The 19,426-nt window shown below is 36.0% G+C and overlaps 2 protein-coding genes across 3 annotated transcripts in view; one reads left to right on the top strand and one right to left on the bottom strand.

The window, feature by feature from the left end:
* The window catches only part of ARSK (arylsulfatase family member K), a 45,191-nt gene extending 26,721 nt beyond the window's left edge, over positions 1 to 18,470 (top strand). For both annotated transcript variants that reach the window (XM_058726827.1, XM_058726837.1), the window contains exons 4-8: positions 881 to 1,163; positions 3,848 to 4,019; positions 7,528 to 7,752; positions 15,616 to 15,840; positions 17,596 to 18,470. In XM_058726827.1, the coding sequence (XP_058582810.1) occupies positions 881 to 1,163; positions 3,848 to 4,019; positions 7,528 to 7,752; positions 15,616 to 15,840; positions 17,596 to 17,897 (1,207 nt within the window). In that variant the 3' untranslated portion in view covers positions 17,898 to 18,470. The remainder of the gene's footprint in view (positions 1 to 880; positions 1,164 to 3,847; positions 4,020 to 7,527; positions 7,753 to 15,615; positions 15,841 to 17,595) is intronic.
* SKIC3 (SKI3 subunit of superkiller complex) overlaps positions 1 to 19,426 on the bottom strand; it is a 166,333-nt gene that overhangs the window by 115,196 nt on the left and 31,711 nt on the right. The window lies entirely within an intron of this gene.

The raw sequence follows: 19,426 nt of genomic DNA, 5'->3' as shown, positions 1-19,426 counted from the left end.
GAAAAAGTAACCCTTCTACAAGTGAATGTTGTCCCCTGGAGCTGTGCAATAAGGTTATCCTGGTTAAGGTCAGAGGTGAAACAACTGGGCTGACGATGGGCTTTGGAGACTTTGGGGCTGGGGTTGAAAATGAGGAGCTACTTCAAGTAAAGCAAAAATTGCTTGGGAGCTGATGGAAATGTTCTAAAATTATTGTTTGCGTGCCTGGCTGGCTAGGTCAGTACAGCATGTGACTCTTGATCTAGGGTTGTGAATTCAAGCCCCACATTTGGCATAGAAATTACTTTAAAAAATTGGATTGTTGTGGGGCACCTGGGTGGCTCAGTCGGTTAAGCATCAACTTCAGCTCAGGTCTTGGTATTATGGGTTCGTGAGTTCAAGCCCGGCATCAGGCTCTGTGCTGACAGCTCAAAGACTGGAGCCTGCTTTGCATTCTGTGTCTCTTTCTGTCTCTCTGCCCATTCCCCACTCATGCTCTCTCTCTGCCTCAAAAATAAATAAACACTAAAAAAAAAAAAAAAAAAAAAAAAAAAAAAAATTTGGATTGTTGTGATGGTTGCATAACTTTGCAAATCTACTAAAAGTCAATTGTACACTTAAAATGAAAAAAAAAAAGAAAGAAAAAGTAACCCTTCTAAATAATCTATCTTAGTTTAAAAAACACACGGGTGAATATTTGCGTTTTGTCATTTTTTTTCCTGGTTTTTGTATTTGCAAGCCTCAGTAACCCTCTTAATGAGATCTAGTGTAGTGAGCCTGATTCTTTACATGACTGAGTCTAAAAATTGTTTTCCATATTGATTTCTTATATTTATGGTTAGTCAGTTTTTTAAAATCTTTTTTAGTACCTTCTAACACACCTGTCTTTTGACCTCTTCAGCAATCGTGTTGAAGCATGGACAAGAGATGTTGCTTTCTTACTCAGACAAGAAGGCAGGCCTATGGTTAATCTTATCCCTAAAAAGACTAAAGTCAGAATAATGGAAGAAGACTGGAAGAATACAGACAGAGCAGTAAATTGGTTAAGAAAGGAAGCAAGTAATTACACTCAACCATTTGTTCTATACTTGGGATTAAATTTACCACATCCATATCCTTCACCATCGTCAGGAGAAAATTTTGGATCTTCAACATTTCACACATCTCTTTACTGGCTTAAAAAGGTAAGTACACTATTGTGTGCTCAAAAGTACAAGTTAACATTAGAAGCTGTGTGTTATTGGTACCTGCCCAGGGTTTTTTTTATTATCACTTTTAAAGAAAAATTTAAAAATTGTTTACCTTAGTAAATCAAACTTGACCAATAATTGGTTCACAAAAACCAAAGGGACAATTTTACAGAAATAAATAAGTATTAAAACTCAGGAAACTACTTATGAGTTGATCACATTTGCATATAATTTATCTATAAAAAGAGAAACTAGGGGCATCTGGGTGGCTCAGTAGGTTAAGCGTCTGACTTCCGCTCAGGTCACGATCTTGCAGTGCATGAGTTTGAGCCCCAGTCAGGCCCTGTGCTGACAGCTGGGAGCCTGGAGCTTGCTTCAGATTCTGTGTCTCCCTCTTTCTCTCTGCCTTTCCCCCATTCACGCTCTGTCTCTGTCTCTGTCTCTCTCAAAAATAAAAATAAACATTAAAAAGAGAGAGAGAGAGAAACTAAAAGATACTGTCCTAAGAGTGCAGGCAGTCCTCACCTGCCATCGGTCAGGGTGGTAAAAGTGACCATGCAAGCTGAAACTGTACAAAGAGATCTCAATAATCAACTGAGAAAGTGACTATTTTTCTAGGACTCCTAAATACATTTGTCAAAACATTAAACCTCTCTTCTTCTGGGTTATAAATATATAGGGAAATGAAAAAAAAAAAAACAAACAAACAGTGACACTAATGTTTAATGCACTAATGTTTAATAACTAAAAACACTAGAAACTGAGAATTAAAGTATTTTGTGTCTTTGTAAAAAAAAAACAAATCAGGGTTTGAACAGTGCTTGCCTGCTCATTGTATAAGAAGACATGGAGCAAGCAGCTCTACGTCTTGGCAGATTGTCATATTCCTTTTTAAACATGGATCACCTTCCAACATTTTACCCTTTGCACTTTCAGTGTCATGATAAATTTCTGAGAGTTCCTTTAAGGTACAGATTTTTCCTAGTGTCACTTTCCCTAGGACACGCTCATCCTTTTTTGCAACGGCCTTCCTCCTTTATATCCACGAGTGTGTCTTGGCCAAGCTCCTCTGGCTGCACAGCTAGAGTGTATCAAATGGCAGCAGTGTCAGCATTCTCAGATTGGCTACTTTTTCTATAACTCTAATTAATGTTTGATTCAAATCTCACGTCTAGTGTTACCACTTTTTCATTTTTGTTTTTTTTACTCTACATTTATCTTTTTTGGTAAGTCCCCTCTTTTGATTATCCATTTTTGTAAAACGTCACGTGGATTTATCGCTGGGAGGCAAGGAGGCAGCACAAGGATACACTTTGCTGAGGGTACATAACTGAAGAAAAGATATGCAGTGACATATCAATCACTGACAGACGCTTTTAAAAATGACCTGATTAGTCACTGACTTGATACACATCTGTAATTTACATAGTGATTTGTAGACTGAAGAGCTAGCAGTATTTGTGAAATTTTGTGCTTTATTCAGTATAATTACAGTTAATGTACTTTGGTAACTAAAATTTAAACTGTGTTGTTGAGGGACTGGTGTTCCTTAAACTGTGGTAACTGAAATCCATACACATCTGGACCATGCAAATGAGGACTACCTGTGTTATGAAACGTGTCAAGTTAAATTTAAGTTCGTACCTAATCAGGGGGTACCTGGGTGGCTTAGTCAGTTAAGAGTCCGACTCTTGATTTTGGCGTAGGTCATGATCCCAGGCTCATAGGATCGAGCCTCATGTCAGGCTTTGCACTGAGCATGGAGCCTGCTTAAGATTCTGTCTGTCCCTCTGCCCCTCCTAGCTCTCACTCTCTAAAATTAAAAAACAAAAACAAAATCTCTAATCAAAAATGCTAGGGGCACCTGGCTGGCTCAGTCAGTACAGCATGTGACTCTTGATCTTGGTATTGTAAGTTCAAGTCCCACATTGGATGTAGAGATTACTTAAAACTAAAATCTTTAAAAAAAAAAAAAAAAAAAAAAAAAGGAATGTTTAGTGAACCCTGTTTCAAAGGAAACAATGTAAAATTTTTAGATACTTTATGTCTTCTGAAAAACTTGTATCTAGCTCTATCTTGAAAATTTTGTCTAGAATTAGTACTAGCCTAATGAACTGAATCAAATAACTTTTAAGTAAATTGCAAGTAGAAATTTGAGATTTTTTAGTTACATGACTAAAAAAAGAAATGCATGACTTAGGTCTATCTTTTCACCAAAACTGTAAGCATTTATATGTATTAAAAAGTTGTATTTGTTTTTAGCAAACATTTGGCTGTCTCACTCGATATTTGCATTTTTCTAGTGAACTGCTGGGAAAATGATCTAGATTCTCAGGTTGCTGATTCTGGAATTTTGAGTTGATCACACACTATGTTAAAAAGCTTGAATACTTTTTCTGGGCTAGAATAATGCCTAATATAGCTCATGTTTATTATTGTCATGTATAATTATAAAATAATTTTTATAACTGTCTCACTATATATGCAAGTATTAGTATACACTTTTTGTTGTTACTATGAATATTAACAATTTGTTCCTAATTATGTATTTGATTTACTTTTACATAACTCATAAGTATTCTCTTCTACTATCCTAAGTAATTAACTCAGTCTAGTTCACCATACATACTTGTTGGAGGAGAAGAATATTTACTACCTTGTTTTTCTCTCCTTTTTAGGTATCTTATGATGCCATCAAAATCCCCAAATGGTTGCCTCTGTCTGAAATGCACCCTGTAGATTATTACTCTTCTTATACAAAAAACTGCACTGGAAAGTTTACAGAAAAAGAAATTAAGAATATTAGGGCCTTTTATTATGCTATGTGTGCCGAGACAGATGCCATGCTTGGTAGGTGGTATATTTAATAAGCAATTAAATGAAGAAAATGTATAATATTTTTCCAATAAATTGTGATCATGCTGGTTGGTGACTTGTATGAACTTAGACAGTGTTTTATAACAGTTGCTTAGATGCTAAAAACTTAAAATTATAAAAATCTTGGCACATATAAAAATTGGATAATGTGCATTATTAATTGTGGAATAAAAAGCCTTTTCTATCTTGATTATTCATAAATTAAGAAATGCTCAGATTTGTTCATAAAGATAGGAGCATACAAGGCTAGTATCTGCTTGAAACAAAACTTTTTACCTGCTTTAAACAGGAATCAGTGTTTAACCAAACAGAGGGACCCACGTGACAGGTAATTGTAAGACAGCTTAGGTTCTAAGTGGCCCTAAGTGTTTAGTCACAGATTCTTGTGACTTCTCCCAAGCCTGTAATAACTTCAAAACAAAACCATTCTTCCCAGGCCCTTTAGAGCAAGGTTTAACTAAACCTGACATCAGTTTCCCATCAGTGTATTCTGGTCCAGAATCATATGGAGTTTCCTTCCCTAGCTCATCTCAAGACCCTACCTGGTTCCATAAGATGCCTATCAAGAAAGTGTTTTGTCTACTCATTTGTAGAGTTACTTGATGGCCATTTCTAATTTAGATTGGAGAACCCTTGGTTTAAAAAAAAAATTATTTTTCTAACAAGTTATTTTTCATATTTTGCTATACTGTGGAGTGGAGCAGAATTGCTTTAGTGAAATGTGGGAAGCACCTCTTCTGTACAAAGTATACTTTGAGAGTGAAGGAGTGGCTGTTTCTTAAAAAGCATTCATTGGGCAAAAATAGAAAAGTATAAAACAGAAAGCAAAAAAGATATGGGTAAATTATTTATATATAGTGAGTATAATATGATTTAAAAGTCCTAAGGATCTTCCAAGTACTCAATCTTAAATGTAAATGAGATTTTAAGTAAATTTCTTTCATCCTCACATTTTCTGATGTTTGTGAATATTGACCCATTTGCACCCTGGAAATTGCTTCTTAAAGGTTGCAGCTATCCATTCATCTGTATCTACGAAGGTGAAATACTTTATATATATAATGTTGCTGCAGGAAGTGTGGGAATACCTCTTGAAGTCTCTTCAGAGAAAAAAAAAATGCAGCAGCAGCTCACTTCTAGTTACAAAGTTTATGGAATATGGTGTATCTTGTTAAATCCACAAAAAACACTAAGCTCTTGGGACACCTGGGTGGCTCAGTCAGTTAAGCCACCGACTCCTGATTTCGGTTCAGGTCATTATCTCACAGTTTGTGAGTTCCAGCCCTGTGTCAGGCCCTGCCCTGACAGCTCGGAGCCTACTTGAGATTCTCTCTCTTCCTCTCTCTCTGCCCCCCCCCCACATGTGCTCATGCTTTCTCTCTCAAAATAAATAAATAAACTTAAAACAAAAAACACTAAGCTCTTTTTCCACCTCAGGGCCTTTATATTTGCTTTTCACTTCTGCCTGGAATACTTTTCCATTTGTTTAAAAAAAAAATTTTTTTTAATGTTTATTTATTTTTGAGACAGAGAGACAGAACATGAGCAGGGGAGGGGGCAGAGAGAGAGGAGACACAGAATCCAAAGCAGGCTCCAGGTGCTGAGCTGTCAGCACAGAGCCCAATGTGGGGCTCAAATTCACAAACCTCAAGATCATGACCTAAACCGAAGTTGGACGCTTAACCGACTGAGCCACCCAGGTGCCCCTCCATTTGTTTTTTACATGGCTGGCTATTCTCAGTCTTAAGTTCTCAGTTCAAGTATCACCTCCTCAGGGATGTCTTCCCCACCACCATATGTTAGTATACCAGCCCCACCATCCTGCTTATTCTATACCTTAGCATCCTGATTGTTTATATAATCTTTAATTATTAAGTTTATTTACTTGTTTACATCTGCTTCCCTTGAACAATGAGAGCCTCATGAGGGCCGTGACTTCAGTCTTATTCAGAATTGCAACATCCATGCCTAGCTTTGTATCCATGATGCCTGGCACATAGTAAGAACTCAGGAAACATTTACTGAATGAGGATAAACATCATTTATAACCTGTTGTTGTAACTACAGTTATATACAAGTTGTTGGGGCCTTGGAGGAGAGCAATTCAGTCTACCTGGAGGAGCAGGGAATGTTTCACCAGGAAGATAATACTTGAATTAGGTCATAAAAGAAGAATAGGAATCTGCCAAGTAGCTGGCAGGAGAAAAGGCATTCAACACAGATGAAGGCAGAGTGTGTGCAAGAAAGTCTTAACTAATTATTATTAGTTCAGGGAATTCTAAGTAATTTAGGACTATAAAAGGTAAAGGCTTAGGGGTAGCTGAAGGTGCTGAGCTTGCTCGGGAATTACACAATGGAAAGTTTTGAAAAAGTTTTAAGGTGAGGTGTGACATGATCAGATATTTTAGAAAGATAGCCACCAGAGTGGTACAAGGTGGGGGGCAGGGGGATGGGGGCAAAGGAGACCAATTAGGAAGCCATTACAGTTGTCCAGTTGAAAGATCCTGATGGTCTGTATTCGGTAAATAACTCCATAGAGCAGTGGGTCTCAGTTCTGACTAGACTTCAAAATCACCTGTGGATTTTGTTTTTAATAATACAGACCTCTGTAGGCCAGATTCAGGAACTGTCAAAAGAAGGAGGATTCCTCCCTGGACTATGCCTTACTGCGATTCTCTTAATTACAATGAAGAGGAGAGGGGGCACCTGGGTGGCTCAGTCGGTTAAGCATCTGACTTTGGTTCAGGTCATGATTTCATGGTTCATTGAGTTTGAGTCCCACATCCGGTGAGCTTGAGCCCTGCTTCTCTTTCTCTTTCTTTCTCTCTCTTTCTCTTTCTCTCTTTCTCTTTTTCTCTTTCTCCCCCTCCCTTCCTCTGCCCCTTGTGGGATATTCTCTCTCTCTCTCTCTCTCTCTCTCTCTCTCTCTCTCTCTCTCTCTCAAAAAAAACAGTGATCTATGATTAAGAGGACACTAATAGACAGGGACTAGTCACAGGAATTTTACTGTCCAGTTATTCCCTATCCAAGAATATGCTAAGTCTGACCTGCAAATTGGGGATTTCGAGAAAGGGTAGCAGGGAGTTCTGATTTTCCACTGGGCAGAAATTGTGGAGTGGCTGTAATATCAGTCCTTTCATTGTCTGAGACATGTGCAGTGCTGACATCTAGAGTTGTTTCTCTTTTTTCATTCAAGTCACTAAGGGGGAAAAAAATTGCCCAATCTCTGACAGAAACATAGAAAGCAAGCCAGCATAATCTCCAGATAAAGAATCTTATTCTATTGGTTCTATATTTTCTCCTTCCTCTCTCTAGTCTGTCAGCTGAGGAGCAGGAACATGAAACTTGGCATAACTTACTAGATGATACTAAGATGTTAAGAGTTATCCTAACAAACTCCTTCCTGCAAGTTAGGGTTGTTATAAACTTATTGTGATAAGACACAAACTGAAAGCTAATTAAGACTTGATTTGTATTGTAGGAGAAATTATTTTAGCTCTTCACCAGTTAGACCTTCTTCAGAAAACTATTGTCATATACACCTCAGACCACGGAGAACTGGCCATGGAACATCGTCAGTTTTATAAAATGAGTATGTATGAAGCTAGTGCTCATGTTCCACTGTTGATAATGGGACCAAGAATTAAGGCCAACCTACAAGTATCAAATGTGGTTTCTCTTGTGGATATTTACCCTACTATGCTTGGTAAGTAACACAATTCTGTAAATATTTATTTGTAATGATATTGGAAAATGATTAAGCAAAAATGCAGGCTTTGCTGACTTGTTCATAACCTTGAGCAATTTTAAGTGAGTCAAATCCACATCTGAAAAATGAGGATAATACTCCTCAGGATCCTGTAACCTTCATACTCTACAGTTATTTTTCCCTTCAAAAGATTCACAATCAGGACATGACTATACAGTAGGCACCAAAGATATTCAGGTTCATAACTTTATAGATATGATTTGTGTATCATTTGATTCTCTACCACTACCTCTCAAAAGTATAAGCATTTCCCTTCTGGATTATTCCATCCACTTTGAAACTACTAATTTTGTTCAGTATTATAGAAAAGTCTCTTAATTCTAATGTATGCACATATTTCTCCTCAGAATCTTTAGATTGTTCTGTGCTATGTGCTTTACTAGCTTCTTAATGTCTATAAGCATAATGATAGGTCAAGAACAGCAACATTTGAATAGAGGTGGTTAACAGTTTTTGTGAAGATAACAGAACAACACCATCATCAAATTCAGAGGAAATTATATAGAACTGTTAGTCTCTTCTAATTTAGCAGAGTACTTTAAATTAAATAACATTAAAATACTGAAATTCTTCTGTTCTAAGGCACCATCAATTGCAAAAAGTACCATCTATTTATAAATAGATTTTGGTGAAAGAAAAAGATAACACAACATATGTTTAATATGTATATATCAAAATGTGAAAGAAACATATATCTGAAAAGCAAAGACAGAAGAAAAGTTCTTTTTTTCTCCTTCCTTCTGGTACAGAGTATTTCCCTTCATTTAAGTAAACACCACTCCAGGGTCTTAAATTTCTTTACAGTTGTTTTCATCGTTTTCTTTTCTCTTTTATTTCACATCACTTCTTGTATCTGAACACCCTTCTTTGTTGTCCTTTTGTCTGGTGATATTTTTAATCTCTTCAGTTTCTTAGTTGTCATTTGCTGGCTCCCCTTTATCCCAAAGCAATTATCACACTTAGTCATATCTCTGCCACTTTCTTGCTCTATCAGTTTTCAGGCAACCCTTATTACTTGCTCATTTCTGTTTTGATAAGAAATGTATGTATGATTATGTATATTTGTGTCTGTCTTTTTATCATCTTTATAGTTTTGTGAATATGTGCTTCTTGATGGTGACATCTTTATAGTTTCCTCCTCTAGTTTTCTCTCCTGCAGAGGTCTCCCCACCCCACTTCCAAATTTGCCTTCTCTGTTTTCCTGAAGTACAGTGATCAAAAGTCCAAATGATTATGAAAGGTTGGGATGATTCGTTATCAGTGTTCCCTCAATATGTTTCATAGTGATATTTGACATTTTGTTTGTCTTTTGGACTCTAGCATTTCAATAGACCATTATGCATAGGAAACTATCTGCAGTGAGTCTTAATCTATGCTTAGTCACTCTATCATCCAATATATTAGTTGGTTAATATGCTTTGCTTAATTCAATTTTCTTTAAACATTCTTTTACATTTGCCTACAGCACAAATTTTCTACTTTATAATTTTGATACACCATTATTACTACCTGCCATTTCATGCATCATAGAAGTTAAAAGTCATCTGCAAGATTTCACAATGTATTTACCTAACAGATTATATAAGAAAACACTAAATAAATTTGGTTAGAATGAGGGAATTTATTACCCACTTAGAGGAACACCTGCCTATCCCTGGCTACTTTGTATTGCATGACAATAAGCATTTCCAAAACCAAACATTCCCAGAAACTCCTTGCATTCATTCCTTCCCTACTCTTCTAGAAATTATGTAAGTTCTCTCTGATTGCAAGCTTTTCCCTACTATTTGTCAGTTAGTATAGTTTTTTAAAACTTACTGTTCTGTGTAGATTTATACTTATTTTTATCTTTTACTGATTCTTCGTGATAGACTCCTTCTGAATCACATTTCCCTACAGAATATATTTTATTAACAGCATTTAGATCATGTGTTGATTAGACCTGCCCAACTAGAGTAAAGGAAGTGAAGGCAAAAATCAGTGTCTAATTCTAAAGTGGAAATTAACATCTTAAGGCTTAGCACAGTTTATGTGTCATTACAAATATTTTTATTATCAAAAGGGAAAAGTTACATTTATGTGGTTGAGACAGGAAGGAGAATATCTGTGTATGTGTCTTTTTATATAAAACACTGAAACATCCTACGGACTGGATGTTAGCCAGAGATAAGGTAGAAAGAGAATGATGCATAGATGTACAGGAAGAATCTTATGTTGGAGCCAGGAAACAACATGGCAACATTAGCATTTATCTAAGATTAACCTTTTTACAAATGATAAAAGGTTAATATTTATAGAGCTCTTACAAATCTATAGGAAAAAGAGAAATACCCTACTAAAAAACTGACCAAAAGATATAAACAAACAACTCACAATAGAAGATACACAAATGGCCAAGATACTTTAAAGATTAAAACTTGGTAGAAAAATATTAAAACGAAAAGATATCAATTTTCTTTCACATATAGAGTTTGCAAAGTTTAAAAAGAATTAGAAAATCTTATTTTGGAAATAGGCCTTCTCTTGTTCTGCTTTTGGGAGTATAAACTGGCACAGATTTTCTGGAGGCAATGTGGCATTATGTTCCAAATTACTCAGAGATGTGCATACTTTTTGACCTAAAAATTCTAATTTTAGAAAGTAACCTATAACTATATACAAAGATTTATCGGAGCACCTGGGTGGTTCACTTGGTTAATCAATCGACTCTTGGTTTCAGCTCAGATCATGATCTCACAGTCATAGGATCAAGCCCCATGGGGGGCTCCACTGGCAGCACAGAGCCTGCTTGGGATTCTCTCTCTCCCTCTCTCTCTGCCCCTCCTCCACTCATGTAGATGCTCTCTCTCCCAAAATAAATAAATATCAAAAAATAGTAAAATAAAATTTAAAAATTAAAATGAAATTGGTCAGGGCTAGAAGAGTTTAAAGCTGCCTCAGTGAGAATTAACTTAAAAATTAGATTTGTGGGGACAGTAAATTCTATTTCACCTCTGCTTAATAAATAATATATACAAATTGGAATAACATATCTACAAGTCACTTCTTATTTTGTGATTCTGCTAACCAATTAGGAGTTTACAATAGATACAAGACAATCTATTCTTAGAATTCGAAAAGCCCTCACTTTATTAGCTTAACCATAGCTGTATTATCTTTCATGAATCTAAATTACACACAGAGTATGGGATTAAATTTTTAGATCAAAGCCTCAAGCCAGACATCCTCTTCCCTTCCAGTCTATTGGATCTCATAAATATCATATAAAAGTTGGTGATTCAAAAAACCTCAAATAGGATATTGAATAGGAAAAACCAGCTGGGTTTCCTGTTTTAATAAACCTACCTTACTATGAAGAGGCTGTTCAAATTTAATAGGCTACAATGCTTTTATTAAAAAGTCTGAATATACAAATAGTTTTTAAAAGGTATTTAATGACACCTGAAACTAATATTGCACTCTATGTTAACTAGCTGGAATTTAAATTAAAACTTGGAAAAACATAAAAGTTACTTTAAAAGGTTTTTTTCTTTTCTATAAAATGATATTTTATGATAAAGTGGGTATTCTTAGTGTGTTTATCTTAGTAGGTGCTTTGTGGTGTACTCTCACATTATCATTTTCTAATACTGGCAGAAAAGTGCCATTTTTATGAACAAGAAGTCTTTATACTATTAAACTTGATACCATTTCAGAGATTATTCTTTAAATATTACTCCCCCAATATTTTTTCTTCTCTAATAACCTAGTACCAACATCTTTTGGCTCAGTTAGAAATGAAAGTAAATTAAAATTGTTTTAACTTTAAACTTATTTTCATGTGAATTTTTTTCTTTTAAAAGTTGATCTTTTTTGTAAAACACCTGCCTTCCTCTCATATGAAAGATAAATCCATGTTTTTTGGATTGTGAAAATATAATTATATAAAAATGCGGTTGTGTTTGAAAGAATACTTAATTGCTAAGGATTCAAACTGCAAACCCGTCCTTGTTACAAGATCTTAATGGAGGGTTGGGAGAAGCATTCTACACAGACTTTTTTTTTTTTTACCTAAAAAATATTGCAAAGTTGAATAACTACAGTAAAGTAAGACTTGTGTTGTAGTCCTGAAGAATCCAGAGATACTGGAGTCAGACTGCCTAAATTCAAATCCCTCCTTCAGTGTTGGCCTGGGGCAAGTCACTTAACATCTGTGGTCTACAGTTTTCTTATCAATAAAATGTAAATAATAGTGGGTAATGCATAGCTTAGAACAATGACTGGAACACTGTAAACAATCAAATGTTAGACATTATCATCATTAGTATTTTTTATTCTTAGGTATGCCCTCAAAAATGTACACGGTTGGCATCATTGCCATACCAGTCTAAAACTTTATCTACTCATATGGTCAGGAAGAAATATATTGGGGCGCCTGGGTGGCTCAGTTGGTTAAACATCCAACTCTTGATTTCCGCTCAGGTCATAATCTCATGGTCATGGGATCGAGCCCCTCATCCAGCTCCATGCTCAGTGCAGAGCCTGCTTGGGATTCTCTCTCTCCTCCTCTCTATGCCCCTCCTACATTCAAGTGTGCGTGCTCTCTCTCTCTCTCTCAAAATAAATAAATAAACTTGAAAAAAAAAAGAAATATAATCTTATCTCTCTTCAGGAGACCATTATATATATATCCAGGTCTGCATTTTTCCCCATTTATTTATTATTTTAATTTTAAGGCACTTTATTAAGAATCCTGCAGTTACTTTTAATCTTTCTTACGCTACCAAGAAAGATGAAACTTACTAAAATGTAATTAGAACGACAGATTTTCTAGAAGAAAAAAAATTACAAACAATAGTTTTAAGCAAAGATCAAAGAGCTTTTGGAAATGCAGTTTAAACTAAAGTGCTTTTGAGGAAATCATTAATATATGAGAAGTGAATACCCAGTTTCCTGAGGCACAGAAAAGTAAATAAATATGTATTTATTAAATACGGTGGATATTTGATATTGCTTTTATTCTTCACCAGTTTACAAAGGTATATTATACTACTACTAATAGATTGGAAATAATTTGCCATTCTCTCTTTCCTGGACTCCTACAGTAGCTTCCCGATGCCTACCTACCTCCTGCTCATACCACCTTGAGTCATTTCACCACGTAGTAGTCACCGTCAGACATGCCATGCTTCTACTCAGAATCCTCTACTGGCTTCCCATTTCACACAGAGTAAAAATTCAAAATCTCTTATTGCGCTTGAGATTCTAACATGGTATCTTCCCTCTCCTAACTCCTCTTTTACAATCTCATCCATTACTTAGACTCTGCCGCAGCCATTCAGGGCTCCTTGGTGTCTGGGGAATGAACTAAGCAGGTTCCTGCCTCAGGGTCTATACATATGCTATTCCCTAGGGGGTTGCTCTACCACCCCATCCCCCACCCCACCCCCAGATATCTTTAGGACTCAGCCTAGCCCTTCCTCAGGGTTTAAATGGCACCTCCTCAGAGAGGCTTCCCTGAACACACTATATAAAATAGCACCTGAACACATACTCGACATCCTTCTCTGTCTCCTTTCCTCTGCTTTCTTCTTCTTCTTCATTGCACTTAGCATCATCTGACATGTTTATTTGTCTCACCATGTTAGAAGGTAAGCTCCAGGAGAGCTAACTGCTTTGTCCTCTGTTGCTTCCTTACACCTGGAATAGCACCTAGTTTATCGAATGAATTTAAAAAATATTTAAATGCACTCTTATCTCAGTTTACTACTGACTTCTCATAAACATAGGAGACCCATGTAAATTTTCTTAGTCTTACGAGCTTCTTTAGGAGAATTCAGCCTGGAATAAATCTGAAATAAAGTATTTCTTTTTTTTTTTAACTTTATTTGAGAGAGAGCAAGAGCGTGTGCATGTGCACGCACGCGTGCGCACAGACACACACACACACACACACACATGCATGCTTGCATCAGCGGAGGGGCAGAGAGAGAGAGAGAGGGAGAGAATCCCAAGCAGGCTCCACACTCAGCACAGAGCCCAATGTGGGGCTTGATCTCACGACTATGAGATCATGACCTGAGCTGAAATCAAGAGTCAGATGCTCAACCAACTGAGCCACCCAAACACCCCGAAACAAGGTATTTCTAAGTATCAAAGGTTATTAAAATGCTGAATACAGGGACTTCATGGGCCTAGGTATATGCCAATTGGTCCTTGCTTTCCAATCATCTTCCAAGTCCTCTTCTGTTGCCTCCCAACGGCTGCCATGCAGACCAGCCTGACCCAGCCTGTTCCCTCGATACTTGGGTTCCTTATGGTAAGACCTCACAGTAGTAGCCTACTGTCTTGTAGCTCAAGTGAGTTTTATCTCAGGCTGTTCCTTTGTCTCATGCACATCCTCTTTAATGTCTTTGTTCCTTTTGTTTTTAACCAGTTATCTCTGATCTATCTTTCTTTCTCTTTCTTTTTCTTTCTTTCTTTCTTCCTCAAAAAAATCCATAATTATGATTGGTTGGCAGAAGATTGGTACTTATAAAATGCCCCTCCCAAGGAAATGGAGGATACAGATTTTTAAATTACATCATATGTAAAACATGCACCTTCAGAAAATTTATAGAGGTTTTTGTCTACTTCCTTATTCTCCTTTAATTAACCTATTTTTCCTCAAATACTTACAGTCAAGTTAATTTTCCTATTCAATTTTGCTTAACTCCTAGAATTGCTGATATATTACTTCCTATTTTTTATTGAATATATTTAATTATACCTAAAAACCATGGAACATGGAAACTAGAAAAGGGGTGGAGAGACAGGCACAAATCATTTTGGAACTGTCCCAAGTACCCAGCCATAATTAATGGTAATTTTTCTATAGGAAAAAGACAGTTTGAGTTCCAAATACCTTAAGAGAAAGAGAGACACACAGAGCATGAGTGAGGGAGGGGCAGAGAGAGAATGAGACACAGAATCTGAAGAAGGCTTCAGGCTCTGAGCTGTCAGCACAGAGCCCAACACGGGGCTCGAACTCACCGACTATGAGATCATGACCTGAACCAAAGTCGGATGCTCAACTGACTGAGCCACCCAGATGCCCCAAAAAGACTTCTTTTTAAATTAGACATCTCTCATGCCTTATATATTTATATTTGATAAGGGAAAAATAAATTATTTTTTCCTAAATCAGTATAATCCAGGATTTCCAACATATGTTCTGCAAAATACTAGCCCCTGAAGATGCTACATGAGAGTAAAATATTATGTCATCAAATAACTTTGAGACACATGGCATACCACTATTAAAGGTTTATGAGATACATCAGCAATACATTTACATCTACAAAAAATTTACCTATTTGATTTTAATCCTTGTTTGTAAACATGTATGATTACTAAGCCCCTTTTTCATATAGGTCTTATTAATATCTGGTAGAACAAATGTGAGAAGCAACTGTGATCATTTATCATTCAGAAATAAATGACTGATTAAATAATATCTGTTGAGGATTTCCTATCAGGCACTGTTCTCAGAATTTTACGTATCACATTTACACCTAATATAAGTCTTTGAAGTACGGGTGTGATTATTATTCCCCTTTTACAAATGAAGAGATTGAGTTTTGGAGTGTTTAATATCATGCCCAAGGTCACAAGGGTAGTGAAGTAAGCATTTACTTCAAATAGACCTACGCAGTCTATTTACAAAATCCATATATGGTCTTTTGTCTCTGCAACCTTTGATGATGTCATATGTGAATGTTTCAACTAATAACCAATAAAAGAATAAGTTATTTTAAAATATTGTGTTATTTTGTTACATAGATATTGCTGGAGTTCCTCTGCCTCAGAACCTGAGTGGATACTCGTTGTTGCCATTATCATCAGAAACGTTTAAGAATGAACATGAATTCAGAAACCTACATCCACCCTGGATTCTAAGTGAATTCCATGGATGCAATGTGAATGCTTCCACCTACATGCTTCGGACTAACCAGTGGAAGTATATAGCATACTCTGATGGTACTTCAGTATTGCCTCAACTCTTTGGTAAATCTGTTGATATGTTTTTGTAAGTGTGGTATTATATGTAATGAGTTGACCTATACAGTGTTGTTCAAGAGATCTAGTAATCTTTAGTTAAATGCATAAATCTCTGCTGCTTTTTGTGGCAGGACAGTCTACAAATGGTTGCCCATTTGAGGTGAAGCTTCTTTGTAAGTCATCTGAATTCCACAGCAAGTGCCCTAAAACTTCTGATCTGAGTTTCAAGATTGAAACCACTGTTTTCTCTGATCAAGGTGTCTTCTCATATTCATGCTTATCTGTCTCAAACAGTGGTCATCACCCTCTCATTATACCATGGTTTCAGCTATTCTGGAGAAATAACCCTTATATGTTGTGGAGCCTGACATTCTACATCTATCATTTAATGTTTGCCTCAACTCTACAAGATGACACCATTATCCTTATTTTGTAGAGAAGACTAGGGGTTAAATGGACTCAGATACCAATGAAAAATTTCATAGCTAAGTGGCAGGGCTGGATTTTAACCCAGGTCTAAGTTTCAACATCCATGCTCCTTCCACTCCACAAAGATGCCTGCTAGCTTCACTACTCTATGAATTAATCTTAAAACAACATTATTAAATTTAGGCTTTACTCACCCTTCGCCCCCTTTTCACACAAAATACACCATTATTAATATTCTTTTCTCCCTAAGTTTCCTTTCCAGTTACAAATGTCAAAATTATTAATTCCAAATAATTCTTCAGGGACCAAACTGATTGGCCTATGCCTCTCCCCATAACTGTAAGAGCAGGAGATTCTCGGCTTCAAAAGGAAGTCCTTAAATTTTTATCCTGATGAGTCTTGGGCATGTCTTGCTCATTCATTGGCCATGTTCTGCAAAAAGCGGATGTAACAGTCAAAGGATCAGTGAGTGAGTCTGCCTTTCCTATATTCTCTGGGGTTTTTTGACTGCTTTCCCTGACCAAAGAGGTGTCATCTGAAGTCACCTAACAAAGTCACAAATGTCATTAGGGCTCTTCTGGCAAATGCACTCAAATAGGCCCAGAGAGGTTTTTTCCTCAACATGTAATGTTCATTTATTATCTCAAGTAAATTGTCGTAAGATCTTTGACTTGTTCCAGTTAGATCGGCATCCCAGTTTTGTCTTCCTTTTACCTAGTAAAAAGGATGTTTGTGTTCTGAAAATATTTATCATTATTTTCTTGATGGTAGCAGTTAAGATACATTCTTATTTCCATGGCTATTTGCTCAGTGGACAGTATTGACAAATCTAACTTTCAAAACTCGGAGCACAAGAGATGCTAAAATGTATAGAAAACTAGGAGTAAGTGAAGTTGGGAAAAATAGGCCTTGACCATATAAAGAATTCTTATATCTGGCAAGTTTGGGACTGTTGAAATGGGACAATATAAGCATTATTATTATTTTTTTCTATGTATGTCAAAGTAAGCAAGGCATGAAAACCAGGAAGAATTAGGGCTAAGCCAGCTTACTAGTGATAAGAGTTTGACTTATTTCTGCCATCCAGGAATGGATAAGAAAAAAATTGGGACAGTAGGATGGTGGTAGGAAGATAATCTGGACATGCATTTAGAGGAGTGTTTAACTTTTGGTATATTATTTTACCATTAATACTATCTTTCATCTTATACTAAAATGAACTGAAAATAAAAATAAATTCAAATACATTATCTGTCATAGAGTAATGACATTCTAAAAAATGTTTCTGTAGCAGATAAATATTTTGACCGGTATTTAATTTTTTTCTTTCAGATCTTTCCTCGGATCCAGATGAACTAACAAATATTGCTACAAAATTTCCAGAGATTACTTATTCTTTGGATCAAAAGCTTCGTTCCATTATCAACTACCCTAAGGTTTCTGCTTCTGTCCACCAATACAACAAAGAACAGTTTCTCAAGTGGAGACGAAGTGTAGGGCAAAACTATTCAAATGTTATAGGGAACCTCAGGTGGCATCAGGACTGGCTGAAAAAACCAAGGAAGTATGAAAGTGCAATTGATCAGTGGCTTAACACCCACTCTAATCCAAAAAAAAATCTGAACAAAAGTTAAAAAATAATGTTCTAGAGCAACATACGGAGATATGCTAAGAGGTCGTGATTAATTTTTATGTTTGTTCTAATACTTACTGATTTTTGGTTACTTTTAAAGAATGTATTCTATTTTAGGGGCACCTGGGTGGCTCAGTCGGCGAAGCGTCCAACTTTGGCTCAGGTCGTGATCTCGCGATCTGTGGGTTCAAGCCCCACATCAAGGCTCTGTGCTGACAGCTCAGAGCCTGGAGCCTGCTTCGGATTCTGTGTCTCCCTCTCTCTCCCCTCCCCCTCTCATGTGCGTGCTCTCTCTCTCTCCCTCTCTCTCTCTCTCAAAATAAATAAACATTAAAAAAATTTAAGAATGCATTCTATTTTAAAATAAAATACTAACCATTATAGAATTATATATTTTCAAAAATGATTACTATCCAGACCTCATTCTTAACAACTTTTAACAACTTAATGGAGGTATTAAAAAGATGGAAGCAAGTAGTATAATATAAAGTTATGTTCCTGTGAATAATATGGAATATAGAGTATCTTAACAATTAGAATTACTTACAAACCATTAAATAGTTATCTTTGAGTATCTGATGGTGTCTGATGAGTTATTTGTATCTGATGGGACATAGACCATTTAGATGTATGTGGTGGGAGTATTTAGAGTATTTGGTGGGACACAGATCTTGGATATGGCTGACTTTATTACTGTTTGTTTGTTTTTAATAGGTAATATATACACAAGGTAAAAGTTTTAAAAGGCACAAAAGAGTTAACAATGAGCATGAAGTCTCCCTCCTTTCCCAGGTCCCCTTCCTGGGGCAACTACTGTAACCATCTTCCTAAGTATCCTTTTAGAGACATACCATACATCTATAAACAAACTTTGTATTTTTCCCCCCACACATAAAGTAGCTTACTATACAAAATGTTCTGCATATTGCTCTGTTTTTTTTTCTCTCCCATTTAAAAATACCTAAAAGTGAAATTGCTGGGGCAGGATTGTATCTAGCAAAATTACAGCAAATTACCCCTAAAGAAGTTGTACCCATTAAAATTCTCACCAGCAATGCACTTCCTCACATCCTTTGCCAACCTGATAAAAATATATATTATTTTTAATTTTTTAAATTACAAGTAAGATCATGTTTTCATATATTTCATAGCCATTTGAATTTCCTTTACTGTACTGTGATCTTTCTATTTCTATTCTTTGCCTATTTTTCTATTGGTTATTGGTCTTTTTTATTTTAGGCATGCTTTTAGATATTAGCTTCTTGTAAGAGAAGCTGCAAATATTTTTTTTCATTTTTGTAATTTGTCTTTTGATGGAGTTCTGGTGTTTTTTACTTGTGGAAATTGGTATTTTCAACCTGTGGAAATTGGTATTTTCATGCAATCAAATTTATGAATCTTTGCTTTTATGGCTTTGGGATTTTATGTCATACATATTCTGAATGGTATTCTCCACTTTCCCCATTTACCTTCTTTTAGAGTTTTATTTTTTTTCCAACGTTTTTTATTTATTTTGGGACAGAGAGAGAC

This window comes from Neofelis nebulosa, chromosome 1 (assembly GCF_028018385.1).
Source record: "Neofelis nebulosa isolate mNeoNeb1 chromosome 1, mNeoNeb1.pri, whole genome shotgun sequence".
NCBI lineage: Eukaryota > Metazoa > Chordata > Mammalia > Carnivora > Felidae > Neofelis > Neofelis nebulosa.
This window is presented reverse-complemented; position numbering and strand designations above follow the sequence as displayed.